General features: G+C 58.1%; 2 protein-coding genes across 14 annotated transcripts in view; both read right to left on the reverse strand.

Moving 5' to 3' along the window:
• Window positions 1-7,629, reverse strand: part of ABCC3 (ATP binding cassette subfamily C member 3) — a 52,005-nt gene extending 44,376 nt beyond the window's left edge. The window contains exon 1 of one of the 2 annotated variants that reach the window (XM_075561620.1): window positions 7,476-7,629. In XM_075561620.1, the coding sequence (XP_075417735.1) occupies window positions 7,476-7,520 (45 nt within the window). In that variant the 5' untranslated portion in view covers window positions 7,521-7,629. The remainder of the gene's footprint in view (window positions 1-7,475) is intronic. The other variant, XM_075561621.1, reaches the window with a different exon arrangement.
• Window positions 7,630-17,234: 9,605 nt separating this feature from the next.
• Window positions 17,235-26,661, reverse strand: part of CACNA1G (calcium voltage-gated channel subunit alpha1 G) — a 64,331-nt gene continuing 54,904 nt past the window's right edge. For 5 of the 12 annotated variants that reach the window (XM_075561609.1, XM_075561611.1, XM_075561608.1 and 2 more), the window contains 9 exons: window positions 26,340-26,473; window positions 26,035-26,105; window positions 25,838-25,916; window positions 25,628-25,749; window positions 25,004-25,354; window positions 24,220-24,363; window positions 20,993-21,170; window positions 20,536-20,705; window positions 17,235-18,528 (listed from right to left, as the gene is read on the reverse strand). In XM_075561609.1, coding sequence (XP_075417724.1) covers window positions 17,794-18,528; window positions 20,536-20,705; window positions 20,993-21,170; window positions 24,220-24,363; window positions 25,004-25,354; window positions 25,628-25,749; window positions 25,838-25,916; window positions 26,035-26,105; window positions 26,340-26,473 — 1,984 coding nt within the window. In that variant the 3' untranslated portion in view covers window positions 17,235-17,793. Of the gene's footprint in view, window positions 18,529-20,535; window positions 20,706-20,992; window positions 21,171-22,538; window positions 22,674-24,219; window positions 24,364-25,003; window positions 25,355-25,627; window positions 25,750-25,837; window positions 25,917-26,034; window positions 26,106-26,339; window positions 26,474-26,661 lie in introns of all 12 variants that reach the window. The other 7 variants (XM_075561616.1, XM_075561614.1, XM_075561612.1 and 4 more) reach the window with 2 other exon arrangements.

Genomic DNA, 26,661 nt, shown 5'->3' on the forward strand with positions numbered 1-26,661 from the left:
TGCCCTAGCCCTGTCACGGCCTTCCCAGCCCCTGGGCCCCAGGTCGTGGCCAGGCCGGGGCTGTGGACAACTCTGGCAGGAGGAGAGTAATGATATCCTTAATCTGGTGTGCTGTGGGAAGGGAGGGAGCCAGCGTCGGCGGCCCGGCGATTTCTGAGGTCTCAGATTGTCAGCGGGAAGGGACCGCAGACAAGATCATTTATCTCCTCAGAAACGGGGTTGCTGAAGGGCCAGCATGCTCACTGAGACACGGGGGCTGGGAGGGGACACAGGGGGTGGGGTGAGGGGAGGGCAGGCAGTGCTGAGCTGGCCATTGCCTCACAGATCGCACTGACCAGCTTGCTTCTGGAAGGGGCCGTGCCAGCCAAGAGCACGTGCTGTGTGTGTACCAGGGGGAGTCCTGAGTGGCACACAAAATTAAGCACTCTATTCCTCGCTGAGGCATGGGTTAGAGGGCAAGCAGGGGTGTCAATGAGGAAAGGGCTGGTGGTCTCCTTTTGTGTCCCCCAGGGTCACCCTGAGTCGGGTTCCACTCATTAGCAGAGGCTGGACTGGCCAGTTCAAGAGCCAGGACCCAAGAGAAGAAGCTGCCCGTGTCCCCACCCATGGACCCCAGAGTTCTAGCCAGAGTCCCACGCTCTCCCTCCCAGGAGGGGCTCAGCACCAGCACCTGGAGCACAGGAGCAGGAAACCAAAAACCAAACTCGCTGCCACAGAGTCAGCAACGCGACTCCCTAGGACAGAGTAGGGCTGCCCCTATGGTTTTGTCTTTCCGGGAGCAGAAAACCTCATCTTTCTCCCAGACACAGGAACCCACCCACCTACCTCCGCTCCTCCTCCCCCAACCCCACATCAGCTCTTCTAGCCACCCTTGAATGACTTCCTGTCTGCCATTCTGTTACAGGTTGGAGGAAAGGGGTTGCCGTCCCCTGAATAACAGATTAATGGGGATCCTGGGAGCCTCCAAAGTAGGAACCTGAATATCCAGTTTGAAGCAGAAATGCAATCAGTTAAGCTCTCCCTCCACCTGCGCGCTTCCCCAAGGCAGCTCCATCCCCAGGCCCAGAGCCAGCCACAGCTCCAGGTGGGGGTGGGGAGAGGCCTGGTTACCCTAGTAGTGGCACACTCAGGCCTCGCCCTCCCCCAGGGGTCTTAGTCCACCTGCCACCCCTGGGACACCTCACCAGTGTCAGCTGGAGGACTGGCTGGGCCGCCCCCTTCCTGTGGGCTGGCCCCAAACTCTGGAGACGTTTCCCTCTTCCTAGCCAGCAGGCCAACTTGGCCTAGCTTCCTCCCAAATGCTGCCTCCCTGACTCACTTCCTTCCACAAGACCCAGGCCTTGGGACAGCAGCCAGCTTGCAGTCACCAGGGGCCACATCCCCTGTCAGAAGCCAGGGAGTGAGCTGAGGGGGATGGAATTCTAGGGGCTGTGCCTGCAGGGGGGTTGCTGAAGCTGTCAATCTTGTGGAGAGCAGACAGCCTCATCTTGCTCCCTCAGAGCAGCCGAGGGGTTTGAACCGCCATCCTTGCAGTTAGCAGTCCAAGGGTTACCTAACTGTGCCCCCATGGTTCTGACAAACTGATACACGGGAGGAAAACATGCAGCTAGAGGTGCCTGTGAAAGAAGGCTCCGTGGGGGACCTGCTTCCCAAGCATCAGAGACGAATGGAGTGCAGTGTGCTGGGATACCCAAAGGTCACTAGGAATCAGAATAAACTGGGGGGTAACTGCACTCCCCACCCACCCCTACCCCCACCCCCGCAAGCTACCTGCACCCTTGCACCCACCCAGGAGCCCAGCCTCTGCCAATTTCTCCACAGCTGTCACAGGAGAAAGATGGGGCTTCCTATTGCTGTCAAGAGTTACCATCTTGGAGGCCCGTGGGGCAGTTCTATCCTGTCCTCTAGGGTCACTATGAATTGGCATCGACTCGGTGGCTGTGAGTTTGGTTTGACTTGCCACGGTCTCCAGTTGAGTGGCAACATTGAAAGCGGAACCTTGTCCATTCCTCATGTTTGTGTGGTCACCCACTCATACGGGGCCACAGCCCAGGAGGACACGCGGGAGACCCTGCCTCTCAGGAGCCTGCAAGTGCGGTCCTGCTGGCAGAGTGAGTTCTGCACTGTGCTGCTAACTCCAAAGTCAGTGGTTTGAAGCCACCGTGCCGGCTGCCCTGCAGGAGAAAGAGAAAGCTCCCGTAAAGAGGTACAGCCTTAGAGACCCACAGGGCAGTTCTGCCCTGTCCTATAGGGTCGAGATGAGTCGGAACCAAGCGAATGGCATGGAGTTTGAGTTTCACCATCACCCTTGGCCTCCAAACTGAGCAGCTCTAGACCTGAAAGGGACCCTAGAGTCCACCTAAGCACAGCTGGAGCCCGCATGGAGAGAGGGACTCACCCAAGGTCACGCAGCTGGTGAGTGGCAGGGTCAGGACCTACCCAGACACACTGGGCTTGAGGTCCAGGGAGCCAAATCTCCAAGGAATCAGGTCTTGAATAGCAGACAAAGGGGTCCCAAGAGAGCCTTCCCCACGCCAGCTGGAACAGCCGGTGATGTTCGGGCTCTACCAGGAGGTGTTTCTACATAGGTTGCACATCTCAAGCAGGCAGACCGAGTACCAGGAGTGTGGAAACATCAGGGAAGGAACTAGCCAATGTCCCTTCAACTCTCCCTTCCCTCTTCCCAGTTGACACAGGGTAGGACCCACATCCTCCCCTGGCTCGAACCCTCTCTCCAACACCCCTGCCTAGTGGTCACCAGCCATGTGCTTCTATGCTCCAGGTGACAAAGAACCCACTACTTTTTAGGACAACTGATGGCCAGGGCCTTGGGATTTAGGAGCTGACACCAGCCCCTCAGGAGGCTGCCCGGGGTCAGCGGATCAGGGCCAATTCTGCGAAGAGATGGAGCCCTGGCGCTGTGTGCCTTCATCCCCAGGTGCTCCTCCCACCTCAATTGCTCACATGGGAGGGGGACTAATCCTCCAGGATGGGGACAACAGGGCTGCAAGGAGACACCACCACCTCCTTGGGCCGGGCAGCTGGGGCTCACAGTCCACTCATTTGGAATTTATTCCCATGGAAACTTACAAGGCACGCTTAGAGATTTGGCAACCTGCCCACAAGAGGGTAGAGGTGAGAGAGAAAGGATTCAAAATGAGTAATAAATCGTTCACCTGGTGCACCCTCTGTGTGTGTGTGTGTGTGTGTCCACAGGACCATCGGGTTGCTTCTGAGGTCTCTCACCCTCAGGTTTATTAACTTGGACCAAACCAAACCAAACCAAGCCAAAACAAACGTCCTGCCATCAGATCAATTCTGACTCAGCAATGCTACAGGACGGAGCAGCGCTGCTCCATCGGCGTCCAGGGCAGTCGAGCGCTATGAAAGCAGATTGCCTCGTCTTTCTCCCTGTGGGGCTGCGGCTGGGTGGGAACCACCGACCTTCGGGTTAGCAGTCCAATGCTACACCTATGGCCACCAGGGCTCCTTTGCTGGGCGAAGGCTGATGAATTCAGCTGGGATCAGTTCTCTTCTCCCCAGCAAGCAGCAGAGATGGCAGGCCCCAGCCCAACAATCCTGCCTAGAACTTTCATGAGTCCAAACTTCCCCTTCTAAATCCATTTCTCTTCTGCTTCCCTCCTCTCCCAGGAGAACAGCAGGGCCTGCCACCCATAGCAAGTTCTCTACTTCTCAACATCGGTTCACGTTCTCCATCGCGTTCCATGGAGAACCTTAGGAGGTGGGCTATTATTTCTCCCTTTCACTGATGAACACCCCAGGCTGTATGGAGTGAAAGAAAGGCTTCTGGAATCAACAAGTGGCCCAGAGGGCCTGGAACCCTGCACCGTCTCTTTCTTACTCCCAGCTTCACCTCCTACAAGGTAGGACACCTGTAGGCTCAGAGAGAAAAGGTTCTGGAACAGGTCTTCCTGAACAATAGGCAATGCATGGGAGATGCAAAGCAGGCCCTTTGGGGCCACCTGAGAGATAGCAGGGGCTCCAGGCTCCGTGCCTCAGGCACTCCCTGGTCTCATCTGGTCCACCATGCAATTGGGACTCTCCCTGCTCTCTTCACTCCATCCCCAGTCATGCTAGCTAGGTGTAGCCTGGAACTAGCTTCCTGGAGCCAAGAGAAGAAGGTGGAAGATCAGGAATCCTGGGACATCGGAGGTGGGAGGTGGGGAGAAGTAACCATCTGAGGAATCCTGGCAGAGACCCCACAATAATTTATCAAGGGCTTCAAAGAAGGGATTCACCCCTAGGATCTAAATGCAGATAAATTAACTCTCACTGACGTGCAGGACTTGGTACCTGAGGTGAGGTACTAGACATGAGTAGCAAGTTCAGGGGCCAAGAGTTAGTGCCCCAAGGGTACATAGCTAGGTAATGGCAATGTCTGATTTGCATCCCAGAGGCTCTACTCCTTAAGCCAGTACTCTGTACCTGACTATCACATGACTTTGGCAAGCCCATCACCTCTGGACCTTGTCAGTGCACCCAGATTTAGGAGACGCTAAATGGTTCACATCCTAAGCTCAGACACTTTTGGATCCTCCACTGACATGGATCCAAGGATCTCAGAGTTGGAGACAGGGAGTCCTGGGCTGCCTGACTGCAGGTGCCGCTCAGCCTGGTTTCTGCACGGTGCTGTGCTCTCTGGGTTTAGGGGTCCACCCAGCATCAGAGGCTCTGGCATTTGAGTCTGGGACACAACCACCCCTTTTGTTTCCAAGTCCTCGGCCTGGCACCCAGTCACCATGACGATACGGTAGCCACCCAGTCAGTGATCGGTGAAAGGAAGCACATGTGTCAAAGAACAGCTCTGAGCAACCTTTAAACCTTGGTGACAAGTGAACAGGATGGACACAGAGGGAGTTCCTGACAGGCTGGCCCCAAAGGGCAGTGGCAGAGAAGTTGCACCATCTCAGATGAGCCCTTCAGTGACCCCGAGGAAAACGCAAGTCCCCAAAGACACTGCGTTCTGTTTTACTGACAGGTCTCATGATTCAATAAATGCCTGCAACCCCTGGCCTAGCCCATTCCAAACACAGTCAAGGGCATGGTTCCTGACTGCACACATGTCTTCACACACACACTCCAGCATGCACACCCACACACACAAGGACACACACATTCTGCACAAACACATACCCGGCACATGGCATCAGGAAGAAATGACAACTACTCAAAAGGGGACAAAGATCCAGCCATCAGGGGGCCTCGTGAGAGCGGCCTGGGCCTCCCATCCCTGGCCAGCCATGCCCCAGCCAGGCCTGTACAATGGAGACAGGGTGCTGGAGCTCAGTCACTGCAAGTCAAAGGTGCTGCAGAGAGAAGGCGGGGGAGCCGAGAAGAGCCCTCTGAGGCTGTGTCCCCTCAGTGTGACTGAATGGTGCTGGGGGCCCAGAAGCCCTCTGATCTCTTAGCGAGGGACTTGACACGAGAGTCAAAAGGCTTTCCTCGGTTACTCCAACCATGCCTCTCTCAGGATCGCCCTTTCCTCATCTGTAAGGAGGAGACGGCGGGATCTGGAGAAAGCCCTGGTGGCACAGCGGTTAAGTGCTCGGCTGTTAATCGAAAGGTGGCTGGTTCGAACCCACCGGCCACGCTGCAGGAGAAAGGTGTGGAAATCTGTTTCCATGAAAACATACAGCCTTATTCCATGATGCTCAAGACAAAGCAGTTGCGTAAATGTGGTGAAGAAAGCTGATGGTGCCCAGCTATCAAAAGATATAGTGTCTAGGGTCTTAAAAGTTTGAAGATAAACAAGCGGCCATCCAGCTGAGAAGCAACAAAGCCCACATGGAAGAAGCACACCAGCCTGTGTGACCATGAGGTGTCGGTCAGATCAGGTATCAGGCATCAAAGATAAAAAAAAAATCATATCATTGTGAATGAGGGGGAGTGGGGAGTGGAGATCCAAAGCCCATCTGTAGGCAACTGGACATTCCCTTACAGAAGGGTCGTGGAGAGGAGACAAGCCCGTCAGAGTGCAGTGTAGCAACGATGGAACATAACTTCCTCTAGTTCCTAAATGTTCTTAGTTCTTAGTTCTTTAACTTTCCCCCTCCTCCCCTCCCACTACCATGACTCAAATTCTACCTTCCAAATCCGGCTAGACCAGAGCATGTACACTGGTGGGAATCCAGGGCACATAAACCCCTCGGCACGGGAATAGCAATACCAGGAGGGTAAGGGGAAGGTGGGGCAGAAAGGAGGAACCGATCACAATGATCTTCATATAAACCCCTCCGTGGGGGACAGACAACAGAAAAGTGGGTGAAGGGAGACATTGGACAGTGCAACACATGAACAAATAATAATAATTTATAAATTATCAAGGGTTTACAAAGGCAGGAGAGGAGGGGAGGGGAGGGGAGGGAAGGAAAAAATGAGGAGCTGATATCAAGGGCTCAAGTAGAAAACAAATGTTTTGAGGATGATGAGGGCAACAAATGTACAAATGTGCTTTTTTTGATGTATGTATGGATTGTGATAAGAGTTGTGTGAGCCCCCAATAAAGTGATTTAAAAAAGGAAATGTACAGCCTTGGGAAGCTAATGAGGCAGTTCTCCGCTGTCCGTCCCACAGGGTCACTGTGGGTTGGGATCACTTGAAGGCAGCGGGCCTGGACCAGGGAGCCCTGTGCACTCTGAGTGACGGCGCTTCTCAGAAGCGGCGTTGTTTTTGACGAATTGAAGGTGTGGGGCCACCTTCCAAGCAGTCCCTGCAGCAGCACGTCCTCAGCTCTCTCTGCCACAGCGCGGCATTTCTCACAGTCGTGCACACTTTGGAGATGAGTACAGTGTAAACACAGCTTTTACAGCAGGTACAGGGAAGCCAACATCCCCCAAAGACTGGACTTGCTTTATGGCCACCCCAGAGCTCTGGATCACCTTCCAGAGCCGCTCTGTCACCCTTCGCAGACACGGGGGAAAGGTGTGGGCAGAGGGATGGGCGCACCTGTGGAGCTAGCCTAGGAAAGTCTCTAGTGAGCAGGGGACCTGGCCACCCTGGGAGTCCCCAGCCAGGTGTGGACTTGGGCACCGGAGCCCGAGCTCCTGGGGCAGGCGCTTAAGGACTCACCAGGAACAGAGCTGATGTTTAAATGCCCCTTCAGCCCCCTTCTGCCCCCTGCGCTTGGAGAGAGGCCAGGTGGCACGTGGGCACCCCCTCCAGTCCCGGGTCCCATCCACTGCGCCCGCCTGCCAGTCTTGCTTTTCCAGGCTCTTCCGTGCGGCGGGGGTGGCAGGAGAAGGCATGTCCCGCGGGGATGGCAGGTGAAGGCATGTCCCCAGACACGAGGGGACCCGCCTCTAGGTACCCCTCCCGGCACCCCATTCACCCCCCACCCCCTGCGTCCCAGCCCTTCTTGGGGGCTTGGCCGGTGAGCCGCCTCCTGGGCACTTCCTGGTCCCCACAGGCCAGCACCCACCCCACCCCCCACCACCCTTCCGAGCCTGGCGCCTTACCCAGAACTTGGAGCCGAGCTCCCCAGAGCCGCACAGGGCGTCCATGGAGCCGGGGCGCCGCGGAGAGAGGACCGGCCCCGGTCTGGGCTTTTATACCTTTCACGAGGCGGGCGGGCAGCACCGTCCGCCCCGCGCCCCGCCCCGCCCCGCCTCCCCAACCCTCCCGGGCCCGGGCGCCCCAAAAGGAGGGGCTTTGGAAGGATCTGGAGGGGGGGGGTCAGCGCCTTCGCCCTTGGCTAAAAACCTCTGAGCCAGTGGCGCCTGGAGGGGGTTGCTCGTGGCCGGAAGCAGGCGGTCAGCCCTGCTCCCGCTCGGGACTTCCCTGTGGCAGCCGGTGAGTCAGAGGAGACCTGGCAGGGTCTTCAGAGCCTCCAGAAAAGTCCTTGATGGGTCACCATCGCTCTGGGCCTCGGTTTTGCCACGCGTGAAATGGGAGGGTTTGTGCGCCCTCCCGGATAGGTAGGAAGATGAGGGGCAGGGCTGTCTCCACTGAATGCCCACGGGAACAATGAGCTGGCCAGGCCCCAGGAAAGGGGTCTGGAAGAGATCAGGCGCCCACTGGACACCTGCGGGCAAGAGCCAAAGCTGCACCTGCCAGACCATGGTCACCTGGGCATGCACACTAGAAGCCAGCAACCTGGTGTCACACTTGCGCCTAAACGCAGCTACTGAGCGCAGCCGAGAGCCCTCCGGTAGGGATAGGAGGGAGAGCAACAATGAGACCGAGGAGCCTCACGTTAGGACACTACTTTTTTGTTCTGTGGACTCTTTTTTTCGGGACATTTTCCAAATGATTTTTCTCGCTCCCCTGAAGCAGCCACTTTCAGTCGAACACTCTTGTGCTGCCCCCGGGAGGCCTCGCACGCCTTCCAGGGGTGCCGTGCCCTGTGGAGGCAGACTGGCAAGAGAAACTCCATGTTTTAGCTGCTGAATGCCCTGCCTCCTCTCCCCTCCCATCTCGGAAAGCCCCACTAGTGATTGGTTTTAGAATGCGCTCTCTTGTTCCCAGGTTCAAGACAGCACGGTTTAGTTTAGACTCTTCTCCAAGCTCTTGTTTAATATTGTTCCTTTTCATTGTCGTCATCTGAATGGTGTAGTTAATCTTATTATAGTCAATGTTGGGCTTGTTTCTTTGATCCGGAATGTACCTTGTGATGTTTGTTTGTTCCTCTGGAAGTTACCAGAACGTGATACTCAGTGCTCTACCCTGTCACGCCCCCAGCCCTAAAGAATAGAAACATTAATTTTGTTTTCTGCTTCTGTCCACACTTGCTTAAGTGTTCGACGAAGGATAAATAGTTTTTGTTTTGTTTTTTTGCCTTAAAAGATGGGCTGAAATGTGGACTTGGGACTGCAACCAAAGAATCGCTTTTAGATTCTAGCAGTCTGGTTATAATCGAATAAAGACCCTTCTAAATTATCAAGACATTATAGTGGCTATCATTTATTTGAACCCATAACATTATCTGAGACTGTATTACCCAAAACTTCCCTTTCCCCCATAAAAGTTACTTGAGTTTACCTAACATCCACACAAGTGGCCTGAGACAGCCGTGGTCATGCACTATGCTGGTGGGTGGCTGTCGGTGTGCAAGGGAAGAGGGGAGGCCAAGGCCAAGGCCAGGCCAGGAGCCTTCCTGTGAGCCTTCCTCCTGCCTCAGAGTTCCTGACTCCCGATTTGGCCCTGACCTTTCTGGGATTTGCATTCTGGTCCATCTGTCTGTCTTTCCATCCGGTAGAAGCAGTGCTGTCCTGATACAGAGACCTGGTGGCATCATGGTTACCTGTTGGGCTGGGTCAGCAGTTGGAAACCACCACCCACGGCTCGCTGGGAAAGAGTTAGCATCTCACCCCTTAGGGGTGCGGCAGGGGAGGTTGGGGGGAAAGGAGAGCTGATAATGATGAGTCCGAGATAAAAGACACTGAGTGTGGTGATGGCTGCGCACTCTTCTTGATGTGCTGAACTATGGAATTGTCTGGTATGTGAATTATTTGCCAGTAAAACGGTTGAGGGGCGGAGAGTTACGGTTTGGGAAACTCTACCCTGTTCTGTAAGGTCACTATGAGTCAGCATTTTTGGGATGGAAGTGAATGAGACGGATTTCATAGACTGCAATGGGGGAGGATTATCGAGGTCTGTGGAGCTTTCAGTGAGGAGAAAAATGGGGTGTTCTGTTGCCATGAACCAGGGGTCCTCAAACTACGGCCCGCGGGCCACAGTGGCCTGCCGAGGACATTTATCCAGCCCGACAGGTGTTTTTTCCCGTTTGGGGTTTTTTTACTTCAAAATAAGATAGGTGCAGTGTGCATAGGAATTTGTTCATAGCTTATTTTTAAAACTATAGTCCTGTCCTTCAATGGTCTGAGGGACAGTGAACGGCCCCTGTTTAAAAATTTTGAGGACCCCTGCCATAAAAAGTTACAGTCTTGGGAACCCTCAGGGGCAATTCTACCCTGGCCTATGGGGTCACTGTGAGTTGGCATCAATTCGATGGCAGTGAAAGTTTCTAGTAGGCTGTAAGACACGCACCATGTAAACATCCTCCTCTCCGGGGCTCGAAGTCTGCGAGGGACACCCAGGAAGTGTCCTTCCACACCTCTTCCTCCTTCGGCTGCATGTGACTCCACACTCCTCATTGTAGATGGATTTGGGGTCAGGGACCTCCGGGTCAGTCTTTCTCTCTACCCCTCTCTCCTGCCTCCCTCGCTCTCTGCTCAGGACCCTCAAAGCCAACCCAATTTCTTCTTGGGGCCAAGAAGGAATTCTCCCCAGGAAACTCTCCCCCCTCCCCTACCCCATCTCCCCCTGGGCCTCGCACCCCACCCAGTCCCCATATGCAGGACCTGCCCAGACTCACCCAGGTGCTCCTACCTTGGCACTGGTTCTCAGGGGGAAGGCGTTGGCCCCCTTGGGCTGCTCTGCAGCAGGCATGTGTGAGAGTCAACAAGCTAGTACAAGAGCAAGCCAAAGTCACCAGAAGGGGAGGCCCTCTGGCTACTTTCTAGCACAACAGAGATGTGAGTAGGTACCGGGAAGGGGTGGGAGCCAGTGGACAAGATTCCCTCTTCGCAACGGCTGGACCAGAGGCCCCACCCTCTGCCCTGGGTCAGCCCCCCAGTCCTTCCTTTGTCTGCCCCCTTCCCCAACACCCCCCTGTTGTCTCTGGGCAAAGTCTTACCAGTACTCCCCAACACTTGTCACAGTGTGCCTGGGTTATATTTAGTTGCGAAGAACCTGTCTTCTCTGCCAGTCTGAGAGATCCCCAAAGGCAGGGACCGACTGAGTCACCTCCAACCCCCTCTGCATGCCTCGGGCAGGAGGTGCCTTCTGTGTGCTGTGTGACCTTGACGAGCCCCTTGATGTCTCTGGGACCCAGTTTCTGGAGCACCTTGGGGTTGATGGCAAGCCCTGAGAGCCTAGGGTTCTGCAGCCTGAGCAGGCGGGAGCCCTCCACCTTCTCCCCGTCCCTCCCGCCCCCACCACGGTGTCAGCACCCTTGCCTGCCCCACAGCCCTCCTGGTGGTCCTACTCTCTCCCCTGACTCTCTCTTCCCCTCCCCATGGGCAGCCCCTGTTTCCCCTCCACTCCCGTTCCCTTGCTAAGCCTCCGGAGGCCAGAGACCCCAGATGAACCAAGGAGATTGGCGTGGGGAGATGTTCTTTCCAGGGCTCTTGGAGAGACACGTCTTCCAAGCCGGCCTCCTTCCTGAGTTGAGTCCCCCAGGACCAGCCTGGGCTCCCACCTAGGGCCCTCCAGTCCCAGGCCTGACCAGGCCACCCAAGAGTTACAGCTCTGGTTTGAGTCTAGCAGCCTTGGCTTCTAGCTTATTGTTGGGGCTGAAACGTCTTTCCTTCAGCCCAACCTTCCCTTGTTGTGTCTGGAGCACCATCCTCAAGACTGAGGCAGTGGGTGGGAGCACTAAAGATCATAATTGGGGCCATGGTGATCTTTGCCCTCCTCCTCCCCTCTCTCCAGGCATTGGGGCTCACCTGCCTATCTCCTTCTGGCCCCTCATGGAAGGTCCCGTCCCAAGGAGAGTAAGCACATGGCGTTCTGAGGGGGCCTCTCAGGCAGTATGGGAGGAGCCTCTCATCTTGGGAACCTGGCTGTTTCCTGGAAGTCTTATGTCCTCTGGGGCACTGGCACTCCCAGGCCTGCCTTTGAGGTCACTGGGCAGATTTCCTCCGATATGGTTTGGCATATCCCTGCCAAACTCCTTCAAGAGTTTGCTCAAATCTCCCCACATCCTGGAAGCTGTGGGGTACAGCCTCATGAGGAAAGGGTCCTTAGGAGCAACTATGCAATTATGGAAAAAGGAGACAGAAAAGCAGGGTGCAGGGGACTGATTTCCAATATCTGGAGGAGAGTCCAGAGTTTATTCAGCAATGGGGTTATATAGTAATGACCCCTCCCCCCAGCCTCCAGTTAACACAACAGAATGGACAGTGTTAATCTTGAACCTCCTGAGCTCTTTCGGGGAACGCTTCATGGTAAACACCGGGCAGTGAAGAGACAGGAGAATAAATCGTTCCTTAAGTAAGAGGGACAGAGAAGCTGACATCCTTTCACTACATAGGTGAGGCGCCCATAGGAGACAGCTTTATATTAGCATTTTAATGGAGGGCACTTGAGATCTTTCTCCCTGAAGGTGTATTTGGGGCATATCCACTGTCTCGGGACTGTGGCGGTGTGCCTGGTCGCTACTGCCAGTTTGCCGAGCCCTGTGGTCACAAGTGGTCAGTAGGCCACTTACACTTTCTTCCAGGCCCCCACTTGAATGCCAGTGTCCCCACCCCCACCCCTCCCAGACCCTCTCCTGGTGACAATCGCTCTCCCCCATCTTGTCATTAGAGGATCTTGGTCACCTTCCCCCACAACGGTGAAGACAGTGAGGCGAGGGGCTGAGTGCTGCTTGTCGCAATCTTCAGGCCCAAGGAGCCCTGGTGGCGCATAGTGGTGGGGCTTCTAACCACCGCAAGCTCAGCAGTTCAAAACCACCAGCCATTCTGCGGGAGAAAGACGAGGCTTTCTGTTCCCCTACAGAGTGACCCTCTTGAAAGCCCTCTGGGGCAGTTCCACCCTGTCCTCTCGGGTCGATAGGAGTCGGAATCCACTGGAGGGCAGTGAGTGTGGGGTTGGGTATCCTCAGCCCCCAGCGCAATGCTTGGCCAAGCTGACCCTCAGGGAATGTCCACTGACTGACTACAACTTCCCAATGGAGCCCAGGTGGTGTAGTGGTGCTGTGTTGTACTGTGACCCATATGGTCGGCAGTTCAAAACCACCAGCAGCTCCTTGAGAGAAAAACTGGGCTTTCGACTCCTGTAAATAATTGCAGTCTCAGAAACCCACTGGGGGTCGTTATGGGTCAGCACTGACTCGATGACAGGGAGTTTTGAGACCGTTTCCCCAAGAAGTTACAGGTAGTGGCATTAGGGATGGCAGTGCCCACTCTGCTTCTGAGGGTGCTGCACGAAGGTATGTCCAGTGGGGGAGCTCCCGAGGGGAGCCTAAGGAACCCCAGGGCTTGGGCTATGGCAGAGATGAGACCCTTGCTGCTCCCCGCCCCACTCCCAGCAGACGGCAGCTCTGGCAAGATGGGCTGCACCTCCCCCTCCCCTGGCAGCCAGCACCCCGGGGACCCCTGCACCAGGACTTTCCTGGCACGATGGAAAGACGGATAATTGCAAGGTAGGGCTCAGAGTAGGAGTGACAAGCCAAGAGGAGAAAAAAGCAGAGCAAGGAAGGGGGGCCGGCGGGGGGACAGGGAGACCCAGGGACAGAAAATGCCACAAAGGGGGAGAGTTGGATTGGAACAGACGTGACAGATGGGGAAGGTGGGGGCGGAGCTGGCGCCTGGTCTTCGGCGTCTCTTCACTGCGTGGTTTCTTCCTTGCAGGCCCTCTGGTTCCTCGAGGGCCTGGACGCTCGCCATCTCCAGCTGCCCCTTCCCACCTCACAGGCAGCAGGCACCAGCTTGGTGGGGGTGTACAGCTCCCCCACCCCAATTGTGGCCCTCCACAAGGCTGCCCGGCTACCCCTCCACCCCCCCCACACCTCAACTGCATTTGCATCTGATTTAGCATGCATGTTGGGCTCTGAGGCCCGCCTGGCTATGCAGTTTCCAAAGCAAAGAAGCATTAATGAGCTCTGCGGCCACGCCAGCAGGCCAGCAGCTCCGTTCCTGGAGTGGGCTGAGGCACATGGGGTCCAGAGCCCAGAGTGCCTTGTGGAACTCCCTCCTGGGCCCTGCTGGGGGCTACCTCTTGGCCAGACCTTTTCCTGTCCCCACAGGGGCTGGCAGACCACCTCCAAACCCACTTTGAGTATCCCTCCCCTCCAGCGGGTTGCTGCTCCGAATTTGTCCTGGGTCCCTGGCCTTCAGCCGGGGCCTTGGGCAAGGCAGGCTCAGCGGTCAGGTTCCAGCCTGGGCTTCGCTTCACACAGACCAGTCTTCCTTCCCGGCCGGTCCATCTGTGTCCTCGTTGGGGGCTGGCACAGCGACCTGCCCCTAGAAGGTGGCCACTGGTGCTGGCGTCCTCTCCTGGTTTGGCCCCTCTGCAGCAGGGGGACTGGGGTGGCACCAGGTGAGGTTCCTCATGCTGCCACCTGGTGTCCTTAATGAGCCACTAGCCCCCAGCTCCACAGGGTGAACCTTGCCACTGGACGGGAGGGTAGAGAGGGGCAGGTTTGGGGCACCAGGCAGTGATGGGAGTAGCTGGGGGCGACAAGAGTGGGTGAGGCCTGGGTGGGATAGGGTTGAATCGAGAGAGGGAGAGAAGCGGTGGGGGAGAAGAGGAAGCTTGGGGTGAAAGGGGAGGGCCTTGCAGGAAAGGGTGGGGCTGGGGCTGCAGAGCAGGCTTGGCCATATGTGGGTCAGCCGGAGCACCACCGGGAGGAGGAGGAGCACACAGAGGTGCACACCTTCACGGAGTCCTGTGGCCAAAGGCTGGCCTCCCACAAGGTCTCTCAAAGCCTGAATGTGCCAGACTGGGAGCATGGGTGCATATTTCTATGAACACCAGGTACCTGCTTTAGAAAAGGCCTCCCCCAGGGAGCAACCCCACTAGGTCTGTCCCCTTCCCTCCACCAGGTAGGGGGTGGAGTGGGGAGGGAAGAGGCTGGGGTAGGGTGAAGGCAAAGGCAGGAGGCTGGCCTGTGCCAGTGCTAAATCGCAACCCTGATATTGCCTGGCTGTGTGACCTTGGACAAGTCACTTAGCTTCTCTGAACACACTGCACCCCCGCCCCCGCCCCGGCAAAGCTGGGGAGAGCCGTGGCCCCTTCTCCTGCTGGAATGTTGAGAGGAGTAAGTGAGAGACTGCACATGAGCCTCGGGTTTGTTTTTAGCACCAGCTCAGCCCCCACCCCCACCCCCACCCCCAGATAGACCTTTTCCTGGAGTCTTGGGGGTGGAGGAAAGAGAAGCAGTTGAGCCCTGAGGTGGGGGGGGGGCTGCAGCCGTTGACACAGAGCCCTCTGAATTCCAAGGAGAAGGCTGAAGGTGAAGCATCAGGGGAGATGCTCTTACATCCTGAGGTCCCCCACGCCCCTCAGAGCCCCCTTTCCCAGCGTCCCCCAACTGGTCTCCTTCAGATTTCTCACCCCCACCCCTGCCTCCAGGAGCAGAATCAGATAACCACCCAAACAGACATCACAAGATTAGCATCACCCTAATTGTTAGTAGTGTTAATAGGATTCAGCAGTGTCACAAGTGAGAGGGTCACAGGTGTCTCCCCCAAGCCTAGGATCGAGTCCGAATCACAACTACACTATGTCCCCTCCCCCCAGGCACGGCTCCATTCTGGACAAACCCTGCAGTCTGTGGGGTCAGCTAGGGGCGGGGAGCAAGGGACTCTCTCTCTGCACATCTCTGGAGAGCAGCCCAAACCATAGCCAGTACCCCACTAAGGTGGCTTCGCGATTCCTAAGAACAGAGGGGCCCCCCCCCGAGAAGAGCCAGGTAGGCTCAGAGTCACCCTAAGTTGGTTCAGGACTGCTGCGCTGTCCACCGTGCCTGGTGGACAAGGAGGACCTGCAGGAAGGCTTGGGGCAGATGTCAGTCCTCCATTTCCTCTTGTCACAAAGGCGTCCAACCACCAGAAGGGAAAAATGACCCCAGGCCCCCCTCCCCCTACCAAACCCAAATACTCCACCCTCACATGGGAATGGGCAGTTACCAGAGTCTGTGAAAATAGACAAGTCGGCTCTGCAGGCCTGAGGCACCAAACCCCACGAATGTTGTCCTTTTGCTTTAAAAAAAAAAAGGGGGGGGGGAGGAAAGAAAAGGCAGCTCTTAAACCGACTCCCTCATCCCAGCAGAGGGGCGGAGCGAGAGTGCAACACCCTTGCACACCCCAAGAGGGTCAAGCCAGGAGCTTGCTTAGCGATGGGGTGCAGGTTTTGTTCCAACAGAACAGTTTCCCCAAATCACTGCCACCAAGTTGATCCTGACTCACAGCGACCCCTAGAGGGCAGGGTAGAACTGCCCTGTGGGTTTCCAAGACGGCAGCTCTATTGGAGCAGAGAGCCTCACTTTCTCCCGAGGAGAGGCTGGTGGTTTCGAACTGCTGACCAATAACCACTAGAAAAAGCACTTCCCAGCTTAGAAAGCCTAGGAGTGGGCGAAACATCCAGGCCTGTGTGGGGCCGACATGGAGCAGCCAGGTGCTCCCAGCTCCTTGCTGGCAAGTTAAGAAAGTTCAAGAACCCTGGGGTTTGAAGGCCCCAGGGGTATCCAGCGCTCAGGGACTAGATTGGGGGCAGCTGTTGGAGTGGTTGGGAGGGGACAAAGCACCTGAGCTTGTGCCTGGTGCCTGGGGCGCTGCCTCTTTGCAACAGGGTTTGAGCCAGTCTTGGCTGCAGTGGCACAGCCAAGTGGCAGTCAGCCACACGGCTCCCCCCACCCCCTGCTGGCTGGCTCCCACTGGGCAGGCAGCAGTAGACCATGTAAACACCTTGGTGGAGATGTTCTTCACCTCTCAGGGGCCCGCTCCCTCCTGGCAGCCTGGCCACCAGGCCAGACTCCTTCCCCTAGGAGGTCACCTCTAGACAAAGCCACAGGGCCCTTGGGCTGCCAGTCAAGTGCCAGTAGCCTTGGGCCATAGGGGTGGGGGCATGTTGGAGGGGCCTCCTCTGGGGCTGGAAGCTCAAGTCCTGACTACTCAGGTCACAGAGCCAGAAGTACTTGCCCCTCCCACAGGAACCCAGCTGCAGACCCTCAGCAGGGGAGGCTACCTTCCCAGCCTGTCAGGCCCCCTATTAACCAAAACAGCTTCATTAGGCCCATTTCCAGCTTCCAAAGTGTGGCCCATAGTTGTCAGCAGCATGAGAACTAAGCTGGAATTACTGGCATTCACAGAGCTGTCTGGCTGAGAAGGCGGGTGTAGGGGGTGTAGAGTCCAGCTTCCCAGCTCTTCCTTCCCCCCAGGACTTCTCTCTCCTCCTTCATCCCTGGGAGGAGAGGCTGCTGTAAGCCAGTGGCCCTCCAGTTTCTCCAAAGATAGGCCAGCAGACACACACACAACCCCCTCTGAATCCTCCCCTTCCCACCCGCTGCCCCCACGCCCGTGCAGTGCCGCCTGGAGAGGCCTAACTCCTGCCCCTTAGCTTGTACTCGGGACCGTGCATAACTTTTATTTTGGAAAATTACTTTATTTTATATATAGAGATAGATATATAGGTAGATATGTATATATGTCTATATAAAAAGATTCCATTTCATTTGTAAAATCTTTTTTTCTGTTCATTTTCTCTCTCTCTCTTTTCTCCCCTGCAGAAAATGAGGATGGGGTTAAAGGAGAAAATAAGTGACATGCCAGTTTCCAATGTGGCTCTCGCTGTCCGCCGATGATGAGCCGGCACTGTCCTCCAGGTCCCAGCTTGTGCTCTGCAGGAAGAGGGACTATAGCTAGGCAGGTCACGCGGGGGATGTCAAGTAGCCAAGAGACAGATGCCTTCGCCTCAAAAATATTCTGAGACACATCAAAGTAGAAGGGAAAACAAGTCTCTTCGGTCACAAAGTGTCGTACACCCCGCGTGGACTAGATTCAATTAATTTAATAAAATAGAATATACATAGAGATTCTGCACAAACGTATTGCTTTCTCCCAGCAAGTCCTGGTGTCGGGAACCTCAGCGCATGGGACCTCTCTGTGCCCTGGCTCGGCGGCCAGGGCGGAACTCCTGTGTGGCATGGCCCAGCATCACCGAGGAGGGAGGGGTGCCTCCCGTGTCTGTGTGGACATTTTCAGGGCGACAGCCCAGGAGGAGGAGCTAGGGCTTGGCACCCAGTGGAGGAAGGTAGAGTGGGAGCAGGACTCAGGGGTCCAGGTCTGTTGGGTCAGAGGCTAAACCAGAGAGACTCAGCATGTCTTTCTTTGTGGGGGGTGAGGCAGCCATGCTGTCGGGGGGGCCCGAGGCTGAGGGGTCCTTGGAGTCAGTGGACGGAGCCCTACGCCGGAGACAGACGCCAGGGCTGGGTGGGGGCCGAGAGCCCTGGCCTTCTGGAGGGTCTATGGAGATACTGGGTGGGCTGAGTTTTTTCTTAGGCCGGCTCCCTGGCCCCCCAAGAGGCTGGGCCCCAAAGCTGGTGGGGCTGGGGCCCAGGTGGGGCTGGGAGCCGCTGTCCAGACAACTGACGGCGATCGAGTGCCTCCTCTGCTCGTCCAACCAGGAGGCTGGCGGGTGGTGGCAGCTCTGGGTCTCCACGCTGTAGCACTTCTTCAGGTCCCGCGGTGAGTGGGGCTCCTCCTGGCTGCCCGTCGGCAGAAGGTCTCCGGAAAGCCAGCTCAGCTCCGTGTCCAGCTCCAAGCTGCTGCTGGTCTCTGGGGGGGCCCTGGCCCGGGTGGGCTCTGGGGCTGGATGGTGGACTGAAGGGGGCGTGTGCTTCGAGATCTGGCTGCGGGCTTGGGCTTGCTGCTGCAACAGGATGCTTGTCCGGCCCCAGAAAGAGGCGGCCCGGGCCCGCGGTGGGGAGGGCCCACTCACCTCTGACAGCAGGTCTTCCCCGCTGCCCAGGCCCTGCATGTCCAGGGAGTCAGTCCTTATTGCTGCCTGCACGAGCGGGGAGAGCAGGGTTCAGCACTGGGCCTGCTGCTCTGCCATGACTGGCTCCTCAAGCCAGCTGCCCCTACTCCCACCCCCACTCAGCTGTAGGACCACCTGAAGCAGGGGGACAGGTAGTTTCTCTTGCTAGGAGATGGGGGTCGACCGCCATCAGGCCGACCGCCATCATTCACCCCCCAGGCCTCCTCCCCTGCTTTGACCTTGTCTTCCCTCCAGGGTGCCCTGGCCTCCCCTAAGCCTGCAGCACTCTCTCTGCAGCTGCTGCCCAGATGCGAAGCAGCGCCCAGTCCAGCTCTGCTCCGCAGCTGGCTCCTTCTTCCTGCAAAAGCTCCTCTCCGGATGGGCCCAACCAGTGCGACGAAAGGGAATATCCTGACCACCCCTACGGGAGACTGAGTCCTTGCTCTGATCCTCCCGGCAGCCCCAAGTCTATGACCTATTGCTCCATTTTCCAATGCCCTAAATGTCTTCCTAGTGGACGAGGGCAGTGTTGGAGTACCCCATAGCAAGAGAAGCCTGGATGTACTTGTGCTTGCTAATCTGTAGGAATGATTTCACTGCATCAGAGATTCTGCTTCTAGGTATGGCCGGCATCCACCTCTCTCCCAACCTCACAGAGGCCGCTTAGAGAATCAAACCTCCATCCAACTTTATAATCCCTGAAATGGCTAGTGGACCCAATAAACCAGGTAGGCACCGGCTGACTTGTGCTTACTTATTGATCTGTACTGAACGACTCTGTGATGACAGTTCACACCTGATGAGTGAGTAAGCACAATTCAGCCCGTGCCTACCTGCTTTCTGGGGTGATCCAGTCCTGACTGTGGGAGACTCTGGGTGGTGCGAATGGGGTTCACAGGGTCGGCTGCTGACTAGCTCGCTAGAGGCACTCAGAAGAAACATCTGGCAAACGGTTTCCCCCAAATCAGCCGTTGTTCAACTGATGCTGAATTCACAAGGGCAGCCGCATGAGCCCGGTGTCATGTGAAGTGCAGGTGAAGAAGTGCGGGCAGGGACCCAGAGCAGCACAGAATTAATGAGAATGTTGTCACAGGGTCGGACTTGGCACTGGTCAGCGCCTCTGGTCAGTTTGCAGAGAGCTCATCGGAGGGTAAACTAACCTGCGGTGTCAACGGTCAACCCAAACACAACAAAATGTTCTTGGAGAGCAAGCACAGCCAAGTTGGACTCTCAGAGACGTAGGCCAGCCAGGGGTGGGAACCAGGCGGCAGGTGTGTAGGGAGGACCTGTCTCTCCTGTGTCTTGTCTCCATCATGGGGCCAAGGCCGCTCAGCGGGTGTTTGCAGGGTGGACGGAGGAGGCTGCACTGTCCGCCCTGGCTGCCAGGCTATCACGTGGCCATACTCATACCTACGCGCACGAGTGGGCTGTGCCACAGGTGAGGCAAACGGGCCTCCCTGGGTTGCGTGGGAGCCCCTAAGGCAGTGGTTCTCAACTTTCCTCATGCCGCGGCCCTTTCAGACAGTGCCTCATGTTGCGGTGACCTCCCACAACCATAAAATTATTTTCGTTGCTACTCCATCACTGTCATTTTGCTACTGTGATGAATCAGGTGTCCCCTGTGAAAGGGTCGTTTGACTCCCAAAGGGGTCGTGACCCACAGGTTGAGAACCGCTGCCCTAGCGTATGAGCTCCAGAAGGTGGTCTCTGAGTTTGGTCCAAAGCACACACATTTAACCTGACTTGCACCCCTCAGAGCAAGGGGGCCTGCTGTGGGGCCTGGGTTTTCCCTCCAACGTAATCTGCATCTTGGGCAACCAGCAGCCCCCTTGGGCCTTGTCCAGGGCAGAGAGAGGACGCTCCAAGAGGACACAGCCGACCCCAGCTCTCGTCAGCACAGTGTCCCTGGACTGAGGGCTGAGTGGAGCATGTCCCTAGTCGCAGCACAGGTCCCAGAAGAAGGGCCGAGCCAATCCTGATCATTAGCAACCGTCCAGGATGCCTGGCCATGCCCGCTTGGCCACACCTGCTCACCTGGCGCCTGAGTGGCCGTTGAGCCAACGGGGAGCGGCCTGGTGGGGGAAGTTTGGGGATGGCACCCCAGGGGGGTGCGCTGTGGGGATGTAGTAGATGGGCCCCATCTCTCAACAGCTGCAGGACGTAGCTGGAGCCCGCGGGCTGGGAGTGCACAGACAAGACTGAGCCTAGGGGTGGGATTGGGGGAAGCAAGAGGGGAGAGAGGAGGTGGAGGGTTAACGGGGCTGGGGTCACACCTGAGGCCCCTCCCTCCTCTTCACTGCTCCTGCCCTCACCACAGAACCGAACTCTGGACTAGAGCAGAAGCTGGGTACCCCTTTCCGGTTGAGGCCTCCCCAGAGGTAGGACAGAGACCTCTCTGGCTGCCTTAGTGCTCCTTGCTCAGGAAGGGGTCTAGGCAGTGAGGGGATCTCCCTGTAAGAGCCTGCTCCAAGCCTGCCCCCAGCCCTGGTACCTGACTGAGCTTTGGGGAGACCCCAGGGCCTGCACCCAGGGAACCCCGCAGCAGTGCTCCCATCCCGGCACATGTAGCTGTCGTTGGGCAGGGAGTGCGTGCGGCTGACCCCAGACTTCCGGACGGTCAGCAGGTCTGGTCCCAGGGTGACCGGCACCTCCGTAGCCTGGGACTCCATCTGCAAAAGGAGCCGGGGAAGATGGTGGGAGGAACAGGAGCACCCAGATTTGGTAACCGATGCAGCGCTGGCCCACAGAAGCCAGGGTCCCTCCCAGGACAAGGCGGTGATGGGCATGGCGGGGGAGGAGCGGACACGCAGGAGGAGGAGGAGGAGGGGAGCCCGCCCCCACACCCGTCCACACTGCCCTGTCTAGGAGCCTCCTGTGGGGATGGCGGAGGGTAAGGAGGCAGCCCCCAGCCCCCACCCTGCAGTTGGCTGGACAGCTCCTTCTAAGGGATCCGCTCTGAGGGAGTCTGGGGTCTTGAGGTGAGGTCCTGGTCTAGACAGAGCACAGGGACAAGGCTATGGGTATGGGGCCCTGGAGTAGGGGTGGGAGCAGGAGGGGGGCATCAGCAGGAGACTTGGCAGCTGGGAGAACCTAGAGGGAAGAGGGTCTTCCACTTCATGGCCTCCCCCTCATGCCCAGGTGAATCAGCTGAACCAGCCCCAGGGGCCTCTTCTCTCGGTCACTGACTGACTGGTTTATGGCGGTGAGGGCTCTGTGAGGACAGGCTGGGGGACGAAGATGCTTCGCCGCATCTGGTCAGGGAAAGGTGCCAGGAGCCTTTGTTCCGGGTGGAGGTCCTGGCTGGCCAAGGGATGCTCTCAAGAGTGTGCTTGACCCTTCCCTCCAGGGTTCCCTGAGGCCCTCATTCCTATTCTCAGGGAGGCTTGGGTTCCTGTCCCCCAGGAATGACAAAGTCAGGGTGTAGTCTGAAACCTTTGCTTCCCCTCCCAGCCCCAGATTCTACTTCTGGGAGGCCCTGTCTGTGGACAAGAGCCTGTCCTTTCAGATCCCTACTGGGAACAGGGAGCCCCTGGCCCTTCTTAAGTCCCAAGAGGAGGAGGAAGGCTGCTCTGAGTCAGAAGCGCCAGGAAACCAGAAGAGGGTGACGAGGTTGCCAAAACACACAGACAAGATTGGTGGAGAGGCAGGAACACACAGAACAGTGACAGAGGGGGCAAGAGCAGCCCCCAGGTGGAGGCGGGCATGGCGGCGGCAGAGATGTGGCTCAGGCCCACTGCAGCGTGGTGAATGTCTCATGTTGAGGGGAGAGGCAGCGGAGAGGGCGGCAGGAGGACAGCCTGGCTAGCACAGGGCTCCACATACAGGGACCGACTGCATCCAGCATCCCTGCGGGGTGTCTGGTCAGCTACCCGATGGATGGCCCTGCTATTTGGGGGCTGTGCCACCCCTGGGGCTGCCCCTTTGTCTTTCAAGGCAAGATGCCAACCGAATCTGATCTGGCTTCTTTCGGTGGTATCTGGAGCCCTGTGTGGCTGGGGGTGGGGTGGGGTGGGCAGTGGGGGGTCATGTGTATGTACATTGCTCTCCGGGGCACTAAGTAAGAGTGTGTGAGTGTCGTCAGGCAAAGCGTCATCCGTCAGAGCTAGAGAACAGGACGGTTCAGACACAATCTCTGACGTCAGAGATAAAGCCTCCATCTCAGCTAGAGGGATCTAGACAGGGAGAGACAGGATCAGGCATCAGAAGCCCGGACAGGGCACATGTGTACACTCACTCATGCCAGCCCCCGCTGGCCCCACCCCGTCCCCTCTGTCACCACGCTCGGGCACAGAAAGGCATCCCCAGTCTCTCCCCACCCCTTCCCCAGTCCACTGGCAGGGCCTCCCCTCACCCACCTCGCCCCCTGCTCTCCACAGTGAGGCGGCAGCAGGCGTCCAAGAGCCAGAGCCAGCACTGACAAAGCCTCATTCTAAAGATACCCGGGAGCCTTCACAGCCCCCTCCCACACTACTGCCACCCAGGGAGGGCGCGGGCACGAGGGAGGGCCTTCGCTCTCATCAAAAGGATACCACACACACACACAAAAAAAAAACAGAGAAGAGGAAAACTGAAGGCAGGCCAGCGAAGCGCCCTCTCTCCTCTCCGCACAGACAGAGCGGCATGGGGGGCGCCGAGGACAATGAGGCCAATCTGCTGGCTGCTTCTGCCTATTGTCTCTGCTTCCAAAAGCCTGGCAGGACTTGGCCTGCCCCCAGACTCTGGTTTCTCCCCTCCCAGCCCTCCCCCTGCCTGCCTGCCTGCCTGCCGCCCGCCTACCCTCTCCTCAGGCTGACCTGAATGGGGCTTCCCCTGTGGATGCCACACCATCTGACTGGTTCACCTGGGGTCTGCAGGACCCTTGATAGGAGCAGCCGGTCCTCCAGGGTGAGCTGGCTGTCCTGACACCATGCCATCCCACCCTCTTCTCTCCCTCTGGCTCTGTCCCGGGGCCTGGGGAACGGACTGGCTTTCCCACTATCAGTCCAGGCTCACTGCGCTCCGGAGACAGTCCCAACACAAGGGCCGAGGCCAGAGCCCGTCCCACATGCAGACCACCGTGCCCGTGTCTGAACTGCACAAAAAGGCTTCCCAGGGGCCCATGATTGGCTCTGGGCGCACCCATGGGGGCCAAGGAGGGGGAGGCCTTCTTGTCTCTAGCTGACAAGTTCTCCCTACTCCTCCCCCGGCTCCGTCCTGCCTGGGAGGCGGGGTGGGGAGGGCTCTTACAGGGCAGGGCGTGGGCAGGCTGACTAGTCACAGGGGAGGAGGGATTGGGGGTGATGGACCCATGGGCACCGAGTGTTGTGCACACCAAGTTTCCCGGGATCCACTGCCATTTGCTTCCGGGACAAGGTCGGGGTCCTGGCCTTCTCCCATGGGCCCCGCACCTCTCCACCCGGAGCCCAGGCCCTGCTGCTAGCCTCCTGTGTCCCCACCCTCTGCTACTCTCCCAGTGCCCCCTTGTCCGCTCCACCCTGCCGTCTTCCTTGGAGATGCCCACTTGGCCTCCCTGCCCTCCAAATACGCGTTCCGAAGGCAGCGCCCAGCCTGGAGGGACGCCTGGCTGCCTCCTGCCAAGTATGAAACTCAATGGGGACCTGAGGCTGTTCTGGCTCGGGTCACCTGGTGGGCAGGGCAACCTCCCCCCCCACCACCCGCCTCCAAACCCCCTAGAAGCGTGGAACAGCCCGGCACGGTCAGGGGAGGGGGCACAATAACCTGTGGGTCGGAGCCGCCCCGGCTGGGGGCGGGAGGGAAGGCAGAGGGCTGCCCCCCCAGGCCCGCCAGCTCATCCATCAGCTTCAGCTCCCCATCCAGGGAGCCCTGGATCAGCAAGGATATGGTGTCAAACAGCTGTCTGTCCTGGGAGGCCAGCCCAGGAGGGCACGGGGCAGGAGGCAGCAGTAAGTAGTGTTGTGGTAGGGGCCGATGGGTGGACGAGAGACACAGAGAGAGAGGCGAGAGGGACATGTGTTGCACACGCGTGCGCGCTCGCACACGCATACACACACACACACACACACAGGGCGTTGCAGAGACAGACACCGAGAAGGAAGGGTTGATGGAAGGGGGAAGAGATGGGAGGCAAAGATGAGAGCAGTCCACAGACAGAGGGGGCGGCGGGAAGAGAAGAGAGTCAAAGATTGAGGGATGGGAGGGGGATTAGCCAGGAAAGGCGTTTGGCAACCAGGCACAGGGAAAAGAGAGACAGGGAGGAAATTGAAAACTTAGCCTTGAACCTAGGAACCTCAGCGGGGGTGGGGTGGGTGGGTCTGGGGGGCAGGGGGTGTCAGGCCAGGCTGGTTTGATGGGTGTGGTGGGGGGCGTGTGGCAGGCATGAAGTCTGGGCTGTCAGTCCTCAGCACCCAGGACAAGCCCTGGGTTGCTCTGCCCATTGTCCTCCCCGCCCCGCAAGCACAGCTCCGGGCAGCCCTCCCTCCCCTTCGCTGTTCTCAAACCGGGCCCTGGTGGGGGTGGGGGTGGGGGTGGGGAATGCGCTCACCGTGGGGTGCTCGAGGGAGAAGCGGGAGGCTGCCCTGGTGTGGGCTGCAGGGTGCAGGGCTCCTGGCTTGGGGCTGTCGGGGCCCTGGACCCCAGGCCAGAGGAAGGGGCTGCCTAGCGGCGAGTGGGGCTGCGGGCTGAGCGGCTTCAGCTCCAGCTCGGCCTCCAGCTCGGCCTCCAGCTCGGCCTCCTCCTTGGCCTCCTTGTTGCTCTCCTCCAGGTGCTTCATCAGGACGGCGATCACCACGTTGACCAGCACGAACTGGGCGGTCAGCACGAAGGACACGAAGTAGATGGGAGAGATGACCGTGTTGTAGCAGGTGGACTCCTGGTCGCAGTCTCGCAGGGTGTCCTGGGGGCAGGGCACGGAGCGGTCATGGGGAAGGGGCTCACTGGTGCCAAGGGACATGGCAGGAGGGGGCCCTGCTGGGGTGAGGGTAAGACCCTGTGCTGGGGATATGCATGTCGGAGCCAGTCCTCAGGAGAGGGGAGTTCCGGGGAGTGGGGGTGGGGTGGAAGGTCCCCCGCCTTGACGCGTGGCCAATTCATTTTCTCCAAAGAATTTGGCGTGAGAAGTGGGGCTGTCTCCTGGCCCTGGGAGTCCCCTTGGCGGCGCGGCACACACCTTCATGATACCGTTCCAATTGTCCCCAGTGGAGACTCGGAAGAGGGTCAGAAAGGCCATGCCGAAGTTCCGGAAGGTGGCATGCCGGCCCAGACCCTCACACGGGTGTGTCTCGTCACACTCTGGGGGAACAGGAGAGGTTCAGGTGAGCCTAGGGTACCCCCTCCGTGCCCGGCCGTGGCTCCTCCGCCCTCGCCCACCCCAACTCACCCAGGTCTCCAAAGAGCTCCACGCCCAGAGCTGCAAAGATGAAAAACAACAACATGAAGAGAAGTCCCAGGTTCCCCACCTGGAAGAGAGGGAGAGAAAGGGCAAAGGTGCGCTGGTATGCCCAGGCAGCAAGCACAGCCCCAAGCACCCCACCCCCGCTGCGGCCCCGAGTCGGATCGCCCCCCGCGTCCAGCTACCTGGGGCAGGGCCTGCATCACCGTGTCCAGCAGCGCCCGCATGCCCACAGCCATCTTCAGCAGCTTCAGCACTAAGGAAGAGGACAGTTGTGAGGCGGTCCCTCAGGGTCCCAGCCACATGGCCAGGCCGGTGAGATGACTAGTGCAGTAGCTCCACCCCCACCCACACCCCCACCTTTGCCTTCCACAGAGGCTGGGAGGAAGCTCTGTGAGAATCCCTAGCTGCCCAGTCCCTGGCGGTCAGCCACAGAGTGGGCCGCTGCTGTCTTAGTCGTTCCAAGAGGGTGGATGCGGTGGGCACTGACCTCGCGCGATACGCAGTACTCTCATGATGCGGATGATGGTGGGGTTGATGGGCAGCGAGGCGTTGACCTCGATCTCCTCCAGCGTGATGCCCATGATGGATAGCAGCACGATGGCCAGGTCCAGCTGGTTCCACCTGGAACTCCCAGGACATGGCTCTCTGAGTGGGAGCCGGGCTGCCTGGGAGTGGGCTGTGGCCTCACTTAGGCTGGAGGGGGTGGGGGCAAGCCCGTCTAGCCCCCCCTCCCCCACCCCTAGTCTTGGAGAGAAGCAGCGTGACTTGGGTAAGGTGCAGAGCCAGGGAGCCGTCGCAGGAGGTCTAGG

This window comes from Tenrec ecaudatus, chromosome 10 (genome assembly GCF_050624435.1).
Source record: "Tenrec ecaudatus isolate mTenEca1 chromosome 10, mTenEca1.hap1, whole genome shotgun sequence".
Classification (NCBI taxonomy): domain Eukaryota; kingdom Metazoa; phylum Chordata; class Mammalia; order Afrosoricida; family Tenrecidae; genus Tenrec; species Tenrec ecaudatus.